A 22,287-nucleotide genomic window follows, 5' to 3' on the forward strand; every position below is an offset into this window, starting at 1 on the left:
GTCTCTGTAATCATTCTGAGACTTTTAGTATCATCGGTATAGTTCACTTGTGCCTGATGTCCTAATTTCATTGAGGGTCATTAGTTACTTTCTTATCTGCTTCTCATTTATCTTGGGTTGCAACTCCTTCATTACTAATTTTCTTCTATCCTCCCAGGTTGGAAATTATTCTTGATAGAGGGGGAAAAAGGAAGCTAGGATATGAATATATCTGTCTGCTTCCTGTTTTCAGTCATCATCCACACAAATCAGCAATTCTTTCCTGTCCTTGATTTTCCTCTTAACAATGAACTAGCTAAAAAAAACAACACTTTTTCTAATCCTTTTCTTGCCACTAGCCTTTGTATTTTCTAATATAGTTCATCAAAGGATTTTTTTGTCCTATGTTAGCCTTAATCACCCATACACACCTTTTTTATTTTTATTTTTAATTTTTAAATTACTAAGTATTATTTTTTCTCTTTCTACTTATCTCCCTTTTCCCATGGAAAAGGAGAAAGATCTCAGAGCAAATATGCATAATCAAGAAAAGCAAATTTTCCTATTGGCAACTTGCAAAATGTACCTATCTCTCTGTATTTTGAATACAGAAGCTATCAGGAGAAAAGTAACATGCTTCTTCATCGGTTCTCTGGGATCACAGTTTGTCATTGCATTTATCAGAGCTCTCAGACTTTATAAGTTGCTTTCTAATGTTGTTGTATACATTGTCCTCCTCATACTTCACTCTGCATCAGTTCATATCGATCTTCTTAGTTTTCTCTGAAATCTTTCATTTCACCATTCCTTATAGTCCATTGCATTTGCATGGACAGGTAGGTAGGGCAGTGGATAGAATGCCAAGAGTCAAGAAGTCAGGAAGACTCATTTTCCTGAGTTCAACTCTGGCCTCAGACACTTCCTAGGTTGTGTGGTCCTGGGCAAGTCACTTTACCCTATCTGCCTCAGTTGCCTCATCTATAAAATAAGCTGGAGAAAGAAAGGGCAAACTACTTCAGTATTTTTGCCAAGAAAACCCCAAATGGGGTCATAAAGAACTACACATGACTGAAAATGTCTGGACAGCAACTTAGCCCTCTAGTGGGAACCCTTTAAATTTCAGTTTTTTTACTACTTCAGAAAGAACTACTACAAATACTTTTTGTACCATTGATCTGTTTCCTCTTTATTTTATCTTTTTGTGGTATGGGCCTAGCAGTGGTATGACTAACTCTGAAGTTCTATACAGTCCAATGACTTTGGAGGAAAAGTTCCAAATTGCTTTCTAGAAAGGTTATATCAGTTTACAGCTCCATTAACAATTCATCAGCATACCTGTTTTCCAAAAGCACTTTCCACATTTGAACTTGTCTTTTTGAAAATCTAAATTAGACGAAGAGTTCCCATATGGGTCTTTGTGTGATGAGTTACTCTTTGCTTCCTGATTGGAACCATTTGTGTTTATGCCAACAAAATTATGTTCTTCAAAATGAGGAACCTTTCTCCTTACCTTGGAGAGATGGAGGTCTATGGGTGTGAAATGTTTCTTATGCTATCAGATATGGTAACTATGTTTTTATTTTGTTCAGCTTTTCCCCTTTATTGTAAGGGAAGGCTCTGTGGGATGTCATGTGGAAGGTAGTACAACCATAAAGAACAATAATGCAAAAAAAAAAAAGCACTTCAATACAGTTTTGAATGGTTCCACTTTTTGATCAATCATGTAGTGGGAAGAATAGTTGCTCATATGTCTGAAGACCCTTGCTGTCATTTAATTGTGTAACTAAAACCTTCCTATTCTGCATTGAAAGTGGATGAAACAACGCAAATAGCTAACAATGATTATTGGTGTAAAAGGGTGGATAAGGGAAGCCCCTATTTAAATCAAGCATTTTCCTAAATAACCTGATAATATGGAGGATAGCCTTGTGAGTTCCTAAACCTTGCGGGATTTTGAACTACTTTCAGAATGTCCTAGCAGTGTCCTTGGAAGTAGCTCCCACCAATGTCTGCCAAGGACAGATTGGATGAAGTGAGATAAATATCTTGATGGTTTTGTAAAGCAATAGTAAAGCTACAATTCATTTAAGGAAGAAAATTGTAAGGATTCCAACAAAAGGACTTCCAGGATCTGTGAAATGCCTCTTTGCTACACTTGGTCTCCAAACTTAAGCCCACTTCTCCTTGGACTCGGCACTTATTGGTGGTGAGATGGTTTATGTCAACTCTAACAGCATAGTAAATTGTTGTTGTTCAGTGTTTCAGTCATGTTCATGATCCCTATTTGGGTTTTTTGTAGCAAAGATACTAGAACAGTTTGCCATTTCTTTCTCCAGCTCATCTTGAAGATGAGGAAACTGAGGCAAGCAGGGTTAAACAACTTGCCCAAGGTCGCACAGCTAGTAAGTGTCTGAAACCAGATTTGAACTCTGGAAAATGAGTTTTCCTGACTCTAGGCCTGGTCCTCTACCTAACTTTGCCACCTAGCAGCCCATATACCTATATAGGTAAATACCATCTTCCTTAGCTAAACTGTAAACTCCATAAGGGTTAGGAACCATTAAATTGTTGTCTTTGGGCCCCTGGTTCCTACCATAGGGTCTGACACATAGCAGGCATTTGATAAATGCTCATTGATTTTGTTTTTTTTTAATAATATTTTATTTTTCTCAATGACATGTAAAACCAATTTTTTACCATTTTTTAAAAATCCTTAACTTCTGTGTATTGGCTCCTAGGTGGAAGAGTGGTAAGGGTAGGCAATGGGGGTCAAGTGACTTGCCCAAGGTCACACAGCTGGGAAGTGTCTGAGGCCAGATTTGAACCTAGGACCTCCTGTCTCTAGGCCTGGCTCTCAATCCACTGAGCTACCCAGCTGCCCCTACCATTTTTTTTTAAGTTTTGAGTTTCAAATTCTCTCCTTCCTTCCCACTTTCCTTCCCTTACTTCCTTTTATTTCTCCCCTTCCTTTACATAGTAATTAATCTAATATATATGTATATATACATATATATTTACACATGCAAGCATGTAAAACATTTTCCCATATTCATCATTTTGTGGAAAATATCTCAAATATAAAAGAAATGGAAAAAAGTGAAATATACTAAGTTTCAGTCTGCATTCAGACTCCTACAGTTCTTTCTTGGAGGGCAGATTGCATTTTTTATTCCAAATCTCTGGGATTATCTTGGATCACTGTATTTTTGAGAATTATGTCATTCACAGTTGTTTGTCAAAAAAATATTGCTGTCACTGTATACAATGTTCCTGTGGTTCTGTTCACTTCATTTTGCATCTGTTCATGTAGTTCTTTCCAGATTTTTACGAAATCATCCAGTTTGTCATTTCTTATAGCACAATAATATTCCATTACAATCATATACCTCAGAATTGTCCAATCATTCACCAGCTGATGAACAACCCCTCAATTTCTAATTCTTTGCTATCACAAAGAGATGTTCATTGATTTTGATGGATTGACTTACCGTGCCCAACTTTAGATCAAGAAATGCTACCTATCTTTCCTTTTAATTCTATTCTCTTCAAATCTGGAGCCCAGCTTTATTCTCTTCTTCTGTCATAAATCCCAAGATAAAAAGATAATTTCCCTGCTACCTGCATGCACACTCCTTTCCCCTTCAGTTTCCCACAGTTTCCATTTCAATAACTGTTTTTTTCATTATAATTGTAGCTAGGTGGCACAACAGAGGGAACACTGGGCTTAGATATAAGAAGATCCAGGCTCAAATCCTGTTTCTGACACTTATTTAGTTATATCATCTTAGGCAAGTCATTTAACCCCTTTCAGCCTCAATCACAGCCTTATCTGCAAAATGGGGCTAATGACTACACCTTCTTCACAGGATTGTTGTGAGGATTAAAAGAAATAACATATGTAAAGCACTTTGCATGCCTTAAGTATCATATAAATGCTAACTCTTATGAGCTATAATTATTAGTCATATTCAGGTCCAGAATTTCTCTTAGTTGAGAGGAAAAGTGAGGTCAGGAAGGGCAGGGAACAAGGTCAAGCAGGCCTAGTCGGAGACTAAGCAGCCATGGGAGAGCATGAGGACACAAAACTCTCATAGGGAGGGAGGAAGCACTGAACGCTGGATAGCAGTAAGACAAGCTTCACTTGGAAAACCCTAATTTGATCCTTCAGAGAATAATCATCACCTCTAAGTCACTCTAGGCAACAGGCTCATAGTTTATAGCCTTTGTGTTTGCTAGGGCTTGTTCTATTGTTTTCTGTAGCCCCACAAGCTGCTCAGTCCACAGCCCCATAGTTGCCCATTAGGAAGGTCCTGGACTCAGATTCAGGACTTTCTATCTCATTCCAAACCAATCTGTACATAACTCTAATTTGATTCAATTTAACAAACATTAATTGATTAAATAGCACCCGCACCAGTCATACTTACTGCAAATCTAGATTAGATTATGATCCTCAGCACTACTTTGGCATCTTTGCTTCCACTTCTTCCTGTCTCCCATTTTTCAAACTTTTTTTATGTAAGCTCACAGAAACAGGTAAGACATTCTTTTATATATACAGATTTTTTTTGTCAAATGATGCCTTCTCTAATAAGGAGAGGGGAGGGAAGGAGAGAATTAATGTAACAAACAAATAGATTGTTTTAAAAAGGAAATAAAAGAATGTAAGCTCATTGAGGGTAGGAGCTTTCTTTGGACTTGTATTTGTATACTTAGGGCTTGGCACATATTAAGCGTTTATCTAGCTAGCTAGCTATCAAGAGTTTACTATGGGCAGAACACTGTGCTTGAGTACTGGGAAAGATACAAAGTTTAAAGATTTAAAACATATATTTGCATAGTAGATTTAAGACCATAACCAGCATCCCCAAGTGCCTAATTTTTCACTATCCCTTACCTTATTAAAAACTTGCCCTCCTCTTCTTGTTCCCTCAGGGATCTACTCACTATTGGATGACACGAGTGCTAATTGATAGAAAGAATGTTGATGATTTAAATGGGCTTTCATAAATTGAGGTTGACAATCACAGAAGGAAATATTATCAAGAAGAGATGGGCAAATCTAGACATTAAAGTCCCTGAGAAAGTAGAAAGAAAAGATGGCTACATTTATTACACACGTAGCAAATAAATGTGACTTTTAGAATGGGAGTGAAGAAAGGTGAGAGCAAAGGGGAGGGAGGGAGAAAGAATTAAAGGAATCCAGTAACTAAATTATATTTCTCAATCTGTAAAAGACCTTAATAATAAATAAGTATTGAATAGTGGTAAGATATAAATTAAATCCACACAAATCATTAGTATTTTTATATAATGCCAAGAAAATCCAGCAGGAAAAGAAAGGAAGAGAAATACTATTTAAAATAACTATCAGATATATACAACATATTTGTAAGACTACCCAACAAGATAAACACAAAAACTATATAAACTGAGCTATAAAATATTTACAGAAGTAAAGACATACCTAAATAATTGGATAAATATTAATTGCACATGAATAGGCAGAATTCCTATAATAAAATGGAAACTATAGTTAAATGAATTTATTTAGTGCTATACCAGTCTAACTCTCTAATCTAACTATATTTTTCTAGAGCTAGAAAATAATAACAAAAATGTATCTGGAGGTACAAAAGGTCAACAGTCTCAAAAGAAATTATGGGAAAAATAGAGTAAGGATGAATGGGATTTAGCAGTACAAATTTCAAACTATACTACAAAACAGTCATTCTCAAAAAGAATTTGGTACTGGTTAAAAAATAGAAATCTAGATCAATAAAACCAATTGGGAACACAAATAAAGAAGCAAAAAAAGCCTAGGAATCCAATCTTCAAAGAACACAAATATCTAAGCTAATAGGTTAAAGAGTCATTATTTAACTCCTTATCCTCTCCTATCACTGCTAGAAATTTTAAATACCAATATAGAAAAAAATAGGTTTAGACCAACTTCTCACAACTTATACCAACATAAGCTCCAAAAGGATGTAACCTAGATATAACAGATCACAAACAATTGAGAGAAACAAGAAAGGATTTACTTAACAGATTTATGTTTGTGGGGAAATTCATGATCAACAAGAGATAGAAAGGATCACAAAAGAGAAAATGGATAATTTTGACTGCATAAAATTTTAAGTTTGTGCACAAATACATCCAATATAGCTAAGATAATAAAGGAAAGAACTACTTGAGAAAAGTCCCAGGGCAAGTTTCTCTAAAAAAAGGTCTCATTCCCAAGATACATAAGGAATTGATTCAAATTTTACAAGAAAAAGAGCCATTTTACAACAAATTAAAAAGTCTAAAGATATGACAAAGGAGTTTTCCAAGTAACAATATGAACTATACTCATAAAAATGATCCAAACTACTAACAACATAGAAACACAAATTAAAACAGCTCTGAGCTTCTTCCTCATACTCATCAAATTTACATAGATGAGAGAGAAAAAAGAAAATGACAAATGTTGGCAGAACTGCAGGAAAACAGATACCTTGGTGCATTGATGTGGAGCTTAATTGGTACAATCATCATGGAAAGCAATCTGGAGCCATGCACAAAAAGCTATTAAACACTGCATATTCTGTGATCCAGCTATACCATTTACTGCATATCCCAATGAGATCAGTGACTATATGTTCCCTAATATCTATACTAGCTCTTTTTTGTGGTGGCAAAAAACTGGAAACCAAAGGGATGTTGATTGATAGAAGAATGGCTGAACAAATTGTACTACACTAATGTAATACTGTGCTACAAGACATGAGGGAAAATCTTATTTCAGAGAGACATAAAAGACTTGTAAGAACTGATTCAGGGTGAACTGAGCAGAACCAGAGAACAATTAATATGCTGTCGTGTCAATATTACAAAAATGAATAATTTTAAAGACTTAAGAACTCTGATCAGAGATGATTCCAGAAAATTGATAAAGAAGAATTCTGCTTGCCTCAAGATAGAGAGAAATTGATTAACAGGCAAAGTAAGGAAAGCATTTTTGAACATGTACAATTTGGGAATTTGCTTTGCATATCTGTACTTACATGATACTAGGATTCTTCTTTTCTTTTCTATGAGTTTCGGGAGATGAGAAGAAGAAACAATAAATGCTTAATATGAAAATAAAATGTAAATAAAAAGATTAAAAATCATCTAACTTCAATGATTTAATTGAATAGGTAATTATACTGAGGCCAGAAAGGCTAAATGACTTCCCTAAGATCACAGAAATAGTATAGCTAGGTCCCGATGAGTGTAAATAATGAATCCCATAAATGATCAAATTTTAACTACATGAAGTTATATGTCCAATATAATTGGTTCCAGTTCAATAAAAGTATATCCAAAAAGACCCTTTGAAGTAAGATTTTTTAAAAAACCCTTACTTTTCATCTTAGAATCAATACTATGTATTGGTTCCAAGGCAGAAGAGTGATAAAGGCTAGATAATGAGGGTTAAGTGACTTACTCAGGGTCACACAGCTAGGAAGTGTCTGAGGTCAAATTTGAACCCAGGACCTCTAATTTTTAGGCCTGGTCTTCAATCCACTAAGTCACCCAGCTGCTCCCTACAATAAGATGTTAAAATTTTTTTTAATTTCTTTATTAACGCAACCTCAAAGGATGTAAGAAAAATGCATATCTCATTCAAGTTTTTTACAAAGTAACAGAATAATTACAGAAAGCAAAAATTACAAAATATCACACCCAAAGATAAGCCTCTACTTGTATTACAATGAAAACATCTTCCCTTACTCTAAATCTTCACACATATGCAGATAGGTGCACAGATCTTTATCCTAATATCAGTGAATCTGCATGCTCACATTTCCACACTATGAACAAAAGTGCAGCTGAATGACTTAAACATTATCTAATATCAATGCTTTAAATGTAATAATGTTGTCCTTGCAATTTTTCAGCAGCTGGGCTAAAATAATACAAATCTGTCTTTGAAAACAGCTTTAGTCACTCAAGCTTTCTTATTTTAATGCTGAAGAACTGGAAGAGATGAATGGTTGTAGCCACTTAGAGTTTAAGGATTTCCAGACCAATAAACAAGCATCGGCTTTCATTTAAAATCCCCTTCTGTATTACCTTCCAATAAAAGTGTTAGGCAAGCCTTAGAGCTTTAAATCCAAGATGAGTTTTTTTCTTCTTAGAAATGTAAGTTCTGGAAGGCATCCTTTCCCAGAGTAGCCTGTTTTATCTACATTAAAATTTTGTTGATCAATGGATTCACCTGCTTTGATTATTTTCTTCAAAGCATCATATTGTTTAGCTATGGCAGTGTCATCTGCACTAGCTGCCTTTCCAGGAATTGTAACATTATGATATTGCACTCGCTTTTAAAAGTGTTTGAACCACCCAACACTTGCAATAAAAATGTCTTCACTAGGGACAGCTAAGTGGCTCAGTGGATTAAAGACCAGATCTGCAGATGAGAGGTCCTGCATTCAAATCTGACCTCAGACACTTCCTAGTTTGTATGACCCTGGGCAAGTCGCTTAGCCCCAGTCGCCCAGCCCTTACAGCACTTCTGCCTTGGAACCATTACTTAAAATTTTTTTCACTATATACTTCATTTCCATTTTCTTTCACTGTCCTGTATAGACTTGAAGCTTTTATCTGAATGGTATCTCTGCTAATAGAAATGTGGTTTTCACTGTAGCCTTCAATTCTTATAGCTAAAAGGCACTTCATTTCTAACACTAGAACCCTTCCATTCCTCATAATTATTTGTAAAATACAAAAAAAGCTGATGCAATTTTGCCTTTTTTCTCTTATTTCTCCTGTATATCTCATAATATTATGAACCATAGATTCAGGCATTCAGACATCTTGGTTTTTTGGGTTACTATGACCACATTTATATCATTCAAATACATCAAAGTTCTGTTCTAATGTAATGAAGATCCTTTTGGTTTTTTGTTTATTTTATTTTGCACTAGCCATGCTACCATCTGAAGTACTCTTCCTTTTGCCCATTTTGTCAAGGGCTCTTTTTTTAAAAATAGCATTTTTAATATTTGCATATGTATGAAGATTTAGAGAAAGGAAAAATGTTTTCATTGCATCCACCCTTCACGATGGGCAAACTCAGATGGATGATGTAGCATCATATTAAAGCCCTGATCAAATACAATGCATTAATTAAATTAATTAATTAAATGACCAAATTAAATTATTTGAATTACCTTAAATGCAGCTCAGTATCATTTTATAGTCACACCAAATCAAATTTTGCCTCACTCAAACATATTAATCTCAACCAAGACATACCTAACAGAGTCGGAATTATGAACGTAGGTCCTTTGCTGTTTGGTATTCTGCCTATTGTTCAACAATTAACTCTTCTGTAGAGGCTAATAAAGAGAGAAGGAAGAAACAAAAGAAGCCTTCTCTTAATAGTTAGCATACTTTAATTAGGACAGAGATACTCCCATTTGAGAACTTCTTGTCAAGAAGGCTTTTTTCATTTTTTCATAATAGCATGGTGCTTCCTCTGGGAGGGTTGATGGGATGTGTTGGACAATGGAGAGAAGAAACTTAGCAACTCACCAGAGACTTTAGGATCCACCTCCTGGGTTATGTTTGTGTGTCACTAATACACACTTGCAAAGTTGACCAGCCCTGTCCTCAGGGAAACAACTTAGAAAATCAAAGGTAACTAAAATTAGATTTTTTCCAACTCAACAAACATCAATAAATGTTTTTGTCACTGTGCTAGGATACAAAGATAAAAAATTAAAACAAAGCAAACACAGCCTCTGCCCTCAAGGAGCTTGTACTCTACTTCTTTGTATCCCTCTCAGGGCAGAGTGTTATACATGGGTTATTGTTCAGCCCTTCATTTTTTGAAGACCAATGATATTACATAATGGGTGATGTCTTGACTTGCACATAAATTGAACTTAAATGAGGCAGAGTTGCACTATGTTAGTCAATCTCAGTCTCTTCCAGAGCCATCGAAGTTCAGTGGCAAGTCAAAAGTCAAGATGATTGGTGATGGTCAGAGATGCAGTGGAAAATGCCTTCCATGGCTGACCAGGCTCTAAGCTCTCCACAGCATCTCTTTCAACTGCCTTCATGGTAGTTGGAATAAATCGTTGCCATCTGCCAGGGGAAGTCTTCACATGGATGGGGTAGACCTCCTCCTAACTCATTCACAGGTTATGCATATAATTGGCCACTGATACTAAATAAATGGAACCAGACCAGGAAATAACCTAACACAAACCTCCCAATCCCCGTAAAGCCAGAAATCCATCTTGGTGTGTAAACCACTGGGCATCTCCATTTTATAGGTCTCCAGAACAAAATGATCAGTTGCATATTTAAGACTAAAGTTCAGAGTGCTCATTATTCTGTCTTTACACAATTTTTGTGGATGAAAACTTACAAGTTGTGCTGAATCAAGGCAGTCCTTTGGCCATCTGCCTTCTACGCTGGATTTGTTGATGGCTCCCAGAATTCTTTCCATCTTGGCCTTTAGCAGTGTCTGTACCTTGCCTAATGATCCAAGTAAGGCTGACTCTTGTTTGAGCTGCTAAGATCAAATGTCCTCATTGACCCTGTTAGTGCCTTGAAAATCCATGAAGCAATGTCAAAGAGACCAGTGGAGTCCAAGAGAAACCAGAGGTTTGTTAAATATTTGTCTTTCTTTAAAGGGACTTGAAAAGTTGAGAAAAGGTGATGCAGAGTTTGAACAAAGCTTTTTTAAGGTTTGCCTTTTATTCATTTGAATAAGAAGGAAACCCTGGCTGATTAACACTAGGACTGTGCCACTCATCTGAACTTGGATAGCTTAGTGGGAAAGGCAAATGGGGTTCCCATAGAAAATGGAACTTAGCAGTATTCTGTGTGTCTGGTCTTGGTTCATTGTGATTCTGACAGATGCTCTGGCAAATTACTTTAGCCTTTGTCACTTTGACTGCTTCATCTGAAAGAAAAGTATCCTAATACCTTCTACCTTTTTCACAGAGAAGTTGAGATAATTGGTCCATCCTGAGCATAATGAAACATTATCTCCCAAACTCATAGGACATTCAGGCCATGCAAGGCAAAAAAGGTACCATTCACAAAGCAAAAATTTTTCCTTCTAAAAAAAGTCTCATTTTCAAAAGGAACTTAAAACTATAAATAAAAGACTAACAGAAACTCAGAATTTGAAGGGATATCAGTGATCATTTAGGCCAACCCATATCCAAACAGAAATTCCCTTTACAAAATCCCTAGTGAGTGGTCACCTAGCTTCTACCTGAAGACCTATGGGAATAGTAAGGGGCAGCTGATTTCACTTTCGGATAGCTCTAAGGTCCCAACTGGCAAACCTTCATTGCTCAGGTAGAGAAGTGTATGGAGATGTGGGTGAGTTACCAGGAAGGAACATAACTCATCAAAGGATCATAAGTCAAGCATTTATTACTGACAGGATGAAAGTGTATGACTCTTTAGTTCTAGGGTCCCATGAGCAGAAAAGCAGTAATATAGGAGTACTATGGGAGTATCCCCCAATGGAAAACCAGATTTCTGGGTCTCTTTTTCTGATATCTGATTGTTGTTCTTGGGCAGATTCATAATGAACTAAATGGGAAAGATCACTTAAGGCCAGTTAATCAGTGGGTTGCAAGGACTCCAAACTCTTTGCCCATCCTATATTAACCTTGACAAGAACATTATGATTAGTAAAGTGTGCTAATCTTGTAGACCTGGATTATGATGATTTATTAAACAGATTATAATCAGTAGCACCATGCATTCATTGACTAAATCTAGCTAACTAAACTTAGACATAGGTACATAGAAACTTCTTGGTTCTTGGGATGGTCAATCAGTGGTCAAACATGGAGTCACTTCTGGTGGCCAGGGTCTCACTAGCCAGCGGTAGGCCAGTCTCACTGGATGGTAGTCTAGGAAGGCTGTGACAGAAGGAAAAGGCCAGGTTATGAAGAATTTTGAATGCTAAACAGAGGTTTATATTTGAATCTTAGAGGTAAGAGGGGGACCCTAGATTTTCTTATGTTGAATTTTATTTTTATTGTGAACTCAAATTGTCTTTCCAATCACTTAAGAGCTTTAATTTTTTTTATCTCATTTTATTTCTTCTAGGAATTCATGTATTTCTCTGGCTATTCATGTAGACTTTTTGGGAAATCTTTCCTACAGTTATATTTGAAATAATTTTTTATACTAGTTAGTATTTTTTCCATTTTTTTCATGTTTTTCGCTTTTGTTAATAAATTAGGACTTTGTGCCAGGATTAGGCTCTGGCTTCTACTGCACTTTTGGGTGAGATGATCAGCCTTGCTTAATCTTACCCTGGTCCCCTGGGTTTTTTTACTTACCTCCCCCAATTTGGATCTTTGGTGTTTAAAGTGCTTTATCTTTAGGCCCCCCTCTGGCATCTAGGATATGAGTGTCAGTGACCATAGGGTCTAGTTCTGTGGCTGAGAAGTCACTGAAATGGTGGAGGGAGTGATGAAGAATTAATTGTGTGTACTTTCTAGGAATGGTAGTGTCAATTTGGTCTTGCCCTGAGTCATTCAGCTATCAAACTAAAACTAGAAACCAGTTTTCCTGACTTTCAGTTCAGTGGACCACCATGTTGGTTGCTACCTACTTTTCCTCTCTGTGACTTCTAAAGAACTTTCTGACAACCCTGTGACTTTCTCCAGTGAATCCTCGACTCTTGTTACCTCTGGACACAAACCACTATAGGATACAAATATCTTTGATTGACTAAAATTGTGCTAGTGGTGGCTTTGCTTTTGGGGGTCTCCAGTTGACCACTTGTGCAGTTCTGGTAGAAGTCACTACGGTTTTTCAGTGACTTGTTGATCATTATTTGGCCTGGTATAATCTTTTTTTAAAAATCATTTATTAATATTCATTTTTAACATGGTTACATGATTCAAGCTCCTACTTTCCCCTTCACCCCCCGCTGTCCCCCCACCCATAGCCGACACACATTTCCACTGGTTTTAACATGTGTCCTTGTTCAAGACCTATTTCCAAATTGTTGATATTTGCATTGGTGTGGTAGTTTCTAGTCTACATCCCCAATCATGTCCTCCTCAGCCCATGCGTTCAAGCATTTGTTTTTCTTATATGTTTCCTCGCCTGTAGTTCTTCCTCTGAATGTGGGTAGAGTTCTTTACCATAAATGCCTCAGAGCTGTCCTGTGTCATTGCTTTCTGCTGGTACAGAAGTCCATTGTATTCGAATTTTACCATAGTATATCAGTCTCTATGTACAATGTTCTTCTGGCTCTGCTCCTATCGCTCTGCATCAATTCCTGGAGGTCTCTCCAGTTCATACGGAATTCCTCCAGTTTATTATTCCTTTTAGCACAATAGTATTCCATCACCAGCATATACCACAGTTTGTTCAGCCATTCCCCAATTGAAGGACATACCCTCCTTTTCCAATTTGTTGCCACCACAAAAAGCGCAGCTATAAATATTTTTATACAAGTCTGTTTATCTATGATCTCTTTGGGGTACAAACCCAACAATGGTATGGCTGGATCAAAGGGCAGGCAAGGCCTGGTATAATCTTTGGGGTGGCTGGATATTATGTTGTTGTGAGTGACCCATCTCTAGTATAAGAAATGTAGCCACTTGTTCTTATTAAGTCAGGGGCTGGCAAAGTCTGGTTTATATAGGCCAGTGATGGTGAACCTTTTAGGTGATGTGAGAAATGTCCTCAGGTGCCTGTGGAGAGGGGGAGGGGAGAAACCCAGTTTCTACACACACACACACACACCCTCCCCCAGCCCTGTGGATTTCTAGTAACAAACAACTTAGGCAAACTCTGTGCTGGTGCATTGGCACACATGCCCACAGAGATGGCTCTGAATTGCCACCACAGATACAGGCTTCAGGAAAATCACTTTGCTAGTTGTTTGGAGAATGGAGAAAAGTGGAGAAAAAGAGAGAGAGAGACAGAGACAGAGAGTTTTAAGTCAATGCAAGAGAATTTCTTCTTTTTCTTTTTCTTTTTTAAAAATACTTACCTTTTGTCTTACTGTCAGTTCTAAAACAGAAGAATGGCAAGAGCTAGGCACTTAGAATTGTCTAGGGTCATACAGCAAGGATGTATCTCAGGTCAGATTTGAACCTAGGTCCTCCCAACTCCAGGCTTGGTGTTCTATCCATCGTGCTATCTTCCTGCCTTGAACTTCATATTTTTCTGACTCTTATAACTAGTTCTTTGCAACAAACTCTCTCAGCTAATTGCTATATCTGTTCACTGACCTGAGCCAGGGGCTCTGTGACTAGGGACTCTATCTAGAACAGGCTCATTTACTTTTTTCTAGGGTTTTCTCTACTCTTTATCATGATAAGATGCTATAGATTTGATTTTCAATTAGAGGATTCAATTAGAGGGAAGTATTCACTTAAAGAGTATCTGCCCTTCTCTCTGTGAGGTCAGCTCTAGAAATTCAAATGCCAGCTTCCTAAACTCTGATCTCTTCTCACCCCCTACAGACACTTTTTGTGTTCTGCCTTTTGGCTGTCTTGTAGCTTAAATCCACAGATTAAATTAATCATATTTAATCATACTATCTCCCAGCTCAAAATTTTCCAATGGTTCCCCACTCCCTAAAGGATACATTCCAAAATCTTGAACCTGGCATTCAAAAAGCCCAAGGGGTAGGAAAATCCTTCACGTGGGTGTGGTGGAATCTTTGGAGTCTGGGTAAGACTGATAGCATCTGGATTTCTATTTGTTGAAAAAAAAATTAAAGAGATCAAAGGGATTTTAGCTGAAGTCCTGAATCATAATATTGATGGGATATAAGAAATAATCCAGACCAACCCCATTCCTTTCACTTTACAGAGGAGGAAACTGAGGCTCAGAATAGATTAAAAAGGGGGCATTTATTAAGCCTTTACTATTGTAGACACCATGCTAACTGGGAATACAAATATTAAAAATATCGAATTTGCCCTCAAGGGGCTTACATTCTAATAGAAGATAATAAAAAGCAAATTGTGGCTAGGGAGGGGTGTTTTAAACTGGGAAGTCACTGACATGGTAAATGGAGCAATAGGGAATTAAACATGTGCCCTTTCCAAGAATGGTAGTATCAATTTGATCTTGTTCTGAGTCACTCAATAGTCAAACTAAAACTAGAAACCAGTTTTCCTGACTTTCGATAATCTGCTAATTGTACTCTGAGTCCATGCTTACACTAAGAAATGAAGAAAAACCCTTCTCTGGAATTTAATAAGCTGGCTAATTAACTTCTGAACCCTGAGAGAAACAAACACATAGATTTGGGGATGCCAGGGAATTATTGTTCCTACTTTGGCTTCTCCCCTGAAAGGATGATGGGAGAATCATTTTTAATGAAAAAGTTCAACTATTAGGTCTAGGAACTGCAGATTCCTGGGGCAGGAAACCTACAAAAGTTAAAAACCAAACAGCAAGAAAAGGAAGTGCAGCAGTCAAAGGCTATCAAAAGAACACAAAGTATAATTGACCCTCTAAAGAGATTCCACTAAGCTTATGGAACAATATGGTAGTTAAAACAACCTCAAAAGAGGGAAAGATACCAGAGGCACCACTGATCTCTAAAATGGGAACCAGAAGAAAGAAGAACAGCCAGTAATTAAATGAAGTGACACTTTCTCCTTGGCCCTCATTAAAGAAAATAATTCGCTAAATTAATGGGTATAACTACTGCTGGGAAACCACATCAGAAAGGAAAATAACTGCCTGATTCAAATACCTTAGGTACTTGAGAGGTTATGCATTGACCCAGAACCTTTAGCTCTTAGAAGCCCAAAGTCCTTTTCATTACCTCAAGAACTCTCTCAGGGCATTCCTTAAGGAGGTGACCTGCATGTACTATGATCCTGCAATTTTTCCTCCTGCTCTTTATACTTGAAATTATGATTAGCCAGGTTCTGCTGAAGTGAAACAACTCAATTAGCCTCCCTCCATGTAACTCCCAGTCCAAAAGCCCATTGGTGTGTGACTGTTGGTGGAGAACTCACCAATTCTGGTCTCCCACTCTTCTGGCAGGCATGGCATTGATCTCCACCAATAAGGAGAGAATCTCCAACCAATGGGCTTTGGAACTGGGGTTCCATCCATCTATAGACTGCTAAGATAGGGAGAGAACACCTCTTAGACCCCTTGAAAGTTTTCCAAGCTTCAAAACAGCCATAAGAGGGAGAGAGCTTGGAGCAGTGCACAGAGGGATGACCTGGAGACAGGGAGAACCTGGCAATGTTTAAGTCATTTTCTACCGTGCACACAGAAGCCTTGTGGTCCTCAGCAAGCCTCTGATATGAATCATCTGCATTGGTTGAGAGATTTTTCTTCTCAAGAGTTTCTCTCATTAATGAAATTACAGGGTCTGATCCACAACATTAAATGTGGTAGAATATAATTGTTGGCATAATATAAATGTTGGTGGTGCAATAGATAAAGTGCCAGCATTGGAGTCAGGAACACTAATCTTCTTGACTTCAAATCTGGCCTCAGACACTAACTGTGTGACCCTGAACAAGTCACTTAACCCTATTTTCCTCAGTTTCCTCATCTGTAAAGTGAGTTGGAGAAGGAAATGGCAAACCACTGTTTGCCAAAAAAAACCCCAAGTAGGGTGAGGAAGAATAGAACAGGACTGAAATGACTGAACAGCAATAAAATAATTGTGATAATAGTCAGGACTTGAGCTTCAGTCAGAGTGGAAGTAATAGAGAAATGATCCAGGATGCTTTATCATCAATGTCCTGTTGCTATGGCCTCTAGACCCATAAGGACTTGGGCATACACTATGACACTGGATTCTAAGGACTTCTGCTAAACCATCTTGCCCTGTAGCTGCACTCTTCTCTTTGTGCTGTCTCCTCTATTTAGAATGTGATCTCCTTGATAGCCAGAATGGTCTATCTCTTCTGCTTATGGCCTCAGTGCTTAGCCCAGAGCTTGGCACAAAGAAAGAACTTCACAAATGTTTTTCCAATTCATATAATAAAACAATGACCTTGCTTAATTCAGGTCAACAGATATTTATTAAGCACTTGCTTTGTGGAGGCATTGGAGATAGAAAAACAAAAATAAAATAGCCCTTGTTATTTCCTAATCGTTTTTCTACCTGAGACCTATTCTTGATCTCTTTCATTGGTTCATCCTTCTTGAATCCACTCCTTAAACATTGATACCCTCTAAGGATCTATCTTAGACACTCTATTCATTTTTCTTTTTACAGTGTCTCCTGTAATGATTTTATTCTCACACATAGGTTCAATGATCACACTGATGTAGATGGCACTTGAATCTATTCATTTAACCAAAATCTCTCCCTTGAATGCCTCTTCTTGGTCTTTACCAGCCTGGGTCTGCCACTTGATTATCTACATAGCTTTGGATAAGTCCGTTCACTTCTATGGGCCTCATTTTCCTCATCTGCAAAGGAGGAAGAGGTAGACTAGATACATCTCGAAAGCGCCTTACATTTTTTTTAAACCTTTATCCTCTGCCTTAGTATCAATTCCAAGACAGAAGTAGCAAGGGCTAGGTAAATGGGGTTAAATGACTTGTCCAGGATCACATAGCTAGGATATATCTGAGGCCAGGCTTTCCAGCTTTAAATCTTTCATCTTAAGAACATTCATTTGAATATAACTTGCAAGGCATCTTCACGTGTATCGGATTCAGTTGCTGGGAACTTTTCAGAATTTAGATTGAGCCAGTCACCCTCGTCTCACATGATGTAATAGCCTTCCTTCTCTCCCTGCTCAAGCAATACCATTCCACCCTGTCTGCTACAACATGCCCCTTCCACCATCCCCTTTCTGTTATTTATTTCTAATCTCTCCATCTCTACTAGCTCTTTCCTGTCTGCCTACAAACATACTAGTGTCTTCCTCGATCTGAAAAAACCCTCACTTGATCCTTCCATCCTCCTATTATCCTAAATCTCTTATACCTTTTGTATTTAAACTCCTAGAAATCAGTATAGGAGGGGAAGGGAGGGAAAAGATAGAATTAGAAATGTCACTATAGAGTCTCCAATACCCTTGGTCTTTGGGTTAGGATATTAGCATGCCTGATGAACTGGGAAATTGTGTGTTTGAGTTCATAGCCACATGTATATATGAATGTCAGGACATTTCATGTCTCCGTATACAAGATATAAGCAGGCCAATTGAAATCACATTTGTGATCTTGATCTGATATTGATTATAGTCCTTAATCGAGTGTTGACACGTACACTCACCTTGTGTACAATTGGCCCTTTGACAACTCACAGAGGATGTTTAAGTCATTATCAGTCACACATTTGAGCTACATCTTTAGTTTACCCTATAAGAGAGATAATAGGCATACTCCTTAGAGGGAGGGAAGGAAGGAGGTGGGGAGAGAGACAGAGAGAGACAGAGAGACAGAGAGACAAAGAGAGTAAGAGACAGAGAGCTTAAATACATGGATAGCAGAAAGGCTACAGATTTGGTTCCCTGGTGTAGAAACCTATGCATATTCCCACTTGAGGGGGAACTATGTGGCCCCAGGAGAGAGAGGAGAATTGATATATTCTTAGAAGAAGAGGAACCATAGGGCCACAGAATTGACAGTAGTTGGAAGCCATCAAAGGGCAACACCAAGTTTCTGACCAAAGAGAGGAGCTCTGTGAGCAGAGCTAAAGAGAGACAAGGGAGACAGCCATGGTGTAAAGAAGAAAAACCAGTCTTTGGCTTCCCGTGCTACTGTGAATAATGTGCACTCTCACTAGCAAAGGAAAGAAGGCTATTCTTTATTACTCCTACTGTTTCCCATTTTGGCAAGGGGGCCCCCAACCAGGGACTAGTCTTATTTGTCTGGAAGACTGCCTGGGTGAGATGAAGTTCAGCATAGAAAAGAGTTGTGCTGACAGTTTGTAAACCTTGGTATGAGTCCTTTGTGTTTCCTAGTTTTTGACTGGGGAAATAAAGCCTGTCTTGTAATCAATCTCACACTTGTTAGCCTGAATGCTAGACCTGAGCTATCATCTGATGTTTATCTATGTAGTTCTCCTGTATTACCACCTCCTCCCCAATACATTCTTTGAGGGTGAGGACTATCTTCATATTTATTTTTCTTTTGCATCTCCAGAGCCTGAAACATAATGCTTGTTGAAATGAATTGAATACTAAGATTTCAGGGCCAGTCATAGAAAAATATTTGGGTACTGCTGTCATCCCCATCCCTACCCAAGTGGATGAGAGATGCAATAGTTGGGACAGTTCCAAAGCAGATATGCTATTTGCAGAATGTATTTCTAACTTCCTTTGACAGGTTTCATTGTCATTATGCTGTCGAGTGATTGAAAAGTCAAATCTTGAAGTCTTGAGGTTGGTGGAAGTTGCAAGGAGGCAAATTTAGGTTAAATTTAAACCTGAATTTCAAGCAATTAGAATTAATCCAAAGTATGTGGTCACCTTGACAAGTGTCCTCCTCATTAAAACAAGAAAAACTAGGAAAATCATTTTCCAAAGATGTATGGGGGGCGAAAGGGGGTCATTTTTAGGCATGAATTTTACTAAAAGGATTCTCCCTTTCACCTTGGAGATTCTGGTTTTAAGCAGATTCCTTGTTTATTGAGGAAAGGGAAAAAAAAAAAAACAGTGGTTTACAAGTCCCAGAAACAGCTTCTTGGTGAGTCCTGAAGTAAAATCACTGTAGTGCAAATAAAGATTATATCTTCGTTGTTGTTGTTGTTGTTGTTGTTGTTGTTGTTGTTGTTGTTGTTGTTGTTGTTGTTGTTGTTGTTGTTGTTAATACTCCACCAAAAATGATAATATGGCAACCTTAAAGCAAGCTTGGAAATTAGGACTGTCATTTCGGTGATACAGTCGAATAAGTGAGTTTTCCCTTAGGTATGATCTTTACTTTTCTAGGGCATTTTGCCAGGTGCTCCCAAAAATGGCAGTTTGCTGATTCTGAGCTTTTAAAATTTCAAATTTAACAGCTGAAGACCAGTCAGCCAGTCCAGACTAGGCAATTTTGTGTGAATTATATATGTATGAATCAATTAATCTTATTTTAAAGAAGTTGTTTTGTCTCTTCCCTGCTCCCAAGAGTACTGATTGTTAGTTTTTTCTACTAATATCTATCCTGGCCCAACAGGACTAGGTAGCCTGAGTGAGGAGAGGGTCTGGCTAGTTGTCTAGATGGTATTAGGAAAGAAATGCTGTCTGGGTAAAACAAAGATCTAGGGTTGTTTTCTTCAGGGTGATAACTGACTGACTCTGGACTGAGCCAATGAATTTTCTTCTAAGAAGTTCATGAGGTGAGATTCTTCACTGGGAAGGAGAACCAGGGAAGGTGGTGTGGCTTGAGAAGAGGTTTAGACTGGCCACAGTGAGGAATGCAACAGATAGCCAGTCAGAGAAGAGTAAAAGGATTGTGATGCAGCAGAGCAACCCTGAAGAAAAAGCAGATAAATATGTGGTGGACTACTTAGTATTTTGTGTGACTTTCTCCAGTAATGTGCTATAGAAGCAATAGTAGATCTAAGGGAAAAGGTGAGAATTTAGAAAGGGGAATGATTGAACATATGATAAAGGAGAGTAATCTGGCATCCAGGGATAATCACCAGGATCTGGATAGGATCATATATCAAGATGGAGTTGAAAGCTTAAAATTTCACTAAGATATTTGGGAGATGCTGTATTTCATTAAAAACAACAACCACCACCAGCTCTCAAATATTGTTTTGAAAGGGAGAATCCTGTAGTGGAGTCACTAAAAGGTTGAACTTGAAGTCAGAAAAGCCTTAGTTTTATGGCCTCAGCCACATACTATTTATCATAGGTAAGTCACATGATTTCACTCAGACTTGGTTACTTTAGCATATTGTTGTGCTGATCAGAATAGCCGAAAGTATCCAAAGTGCTTTGCAACTCTTAAAATGCTATACAAATGTCAGATAAAGTCCTAGTAGTAATTTATTCATTTTGTTTTTGTTCAGTTGTTTCAGTCATATCCAACTCTTTGTGATCCCATTTTGGGTTTTCTTGGCAAAGATACTGGAGTGGTTTGTCATTTTCTTCTCTTATTCATTTTACAGATGAGGAAACTGAGGCAAATGGTGTAGGGTAACTTACCCTAGGTCACACAACCATTAAGTGTCTGAGACCAGATTTGAACTCAGGAAGATGAATCTTCCTGATTCCAACACTGGTGTTCAACTGATTGCACCACCTAACTGCCCTGTGACTATATAGTATATATGTATGCATACACATATGTGTGTGTTGTTTTGTTGTTGAGTCATTTTCAGGTATGTCCAACTCTTAATGACCCCATTTGGGTTTTCTTGTCAAGGACACTGGAATGGTTTGCCATCTCCTTCGCCAGCTCATTTTACAAATGGGGAAACTGAGACAAACTGTAAAATAACTTACCCAAGATCATACAATCATTAAGTGTCTGAGACAAGATTTGAACTCAGGAAGAGCAATCTTCCTGACCTCAGACCCAGACCCAGGCCAACTGTGCCAATTAGGAGAACATTTATATATTACTCCTAACTTGAACAATTTAACTCCAAAAAATGAGTCCTGGATGGAAAATATTACTTGCGGCTTGTGACTTAATCCATTTCCTCTCCCTGTACTATCCTTCAAAATATTATGAAAGAGGGATCTTTGACTGTTGCTCAATGGAGGTATAACTCAATATTGTAAACCTTTTTTAACAGGTGAAAAAAGAGCGCAAGCAGATGCCAGCAAGAGAAGTCACCTTCAGTGTTACCAAAAGCATCCGACCAATGGACAGAGATAGAAGAATTATGAAGACTCGGGTGAATTAGCTATGCTTTCCAATCAAAGGGAGGATGACTAGTGCCATTTGGCGGTACTTTGATGATCCCACAAGGGAACTTAAAGAAACATGATGGTCCTAATTGAACAGGCTAAATTGCTGAGTGCCTTCGGTTACTTTGCATCTCTTATGTGGCAGCAAATAGCTGCCATCAGTGTTTGGACATTTACTGAGCTGTCTTTATCTAATGTGTTAGCACAGTATTCCTATGTGATAATAAACTGCTAATGGATCGTTTGGTTTTTTTTCCCTCTCTCCAAGTTCTGTCTTGTGTTCTTCCAGGGTTTGAGGTTACAGAACTGCATCGACCTACTACAGTCACAGGCCACTTTTTTGAAATGGAAAATGTCAGGGGAGGAAAGTTGCAGTGGGGAGAGTTATTATCCACAAGCTGCCATTGAATATTTCTAGGCCATCACACCAATGTTTTTTTTTTATGCCTGTGTCATAATACTTTCAGCATTTCAGTTGGCTCCA

The 22,287-nt window shown here is 37.9% G+C and overlaps 1 protein-coding gene across 2 annotated transcripts in view; it reads left to right on the top strand.

The window, feature by feature from the left end:
* BAALC (BAALC binder of MAP3K1 and KLF4) overlaps window positions 1–22,050 on the top strand; it is a 101,720-nt gene extending 79,670 nt beyond the window's left edge. Inside the window, exon 2 of one of the 2 annotated variants that reach the window (XM_044668739.1) lies at window positions 21,689–22,050. In XM_044668739.1, coding sequence (XP_044524674.1) covers window positions 21,689–21,771 — 83 coding nt within the window. In that variant the 3' untranslated portion in view covers window positions 21,772–22,050. The remainder of the gene's footprint in view (window positions 1–21,688) is intronic. The other variant, XM_044668725.1, reaches the window with a different exon arrangement.
* The last annotated feature ends 237 nt before the right edge of the window (window positions 22,051–22,287 follow it).

Source organism: Gracilinanus agilis, chromosome 1 (assembly GCF_016433145.1).
Source record: "Gracilinanus agilis isolate LMUSP501 chromosome 1, AgileGrace, whole genome shotgun sequence".
Taxonomy (NCBI): domain Eukaryota; kingdom Metazoa; phylum Chordata; class Mammalia; order Didelphimorphia; family Didelphidae; genus Gracilinanus; species Gracilinanus agilis.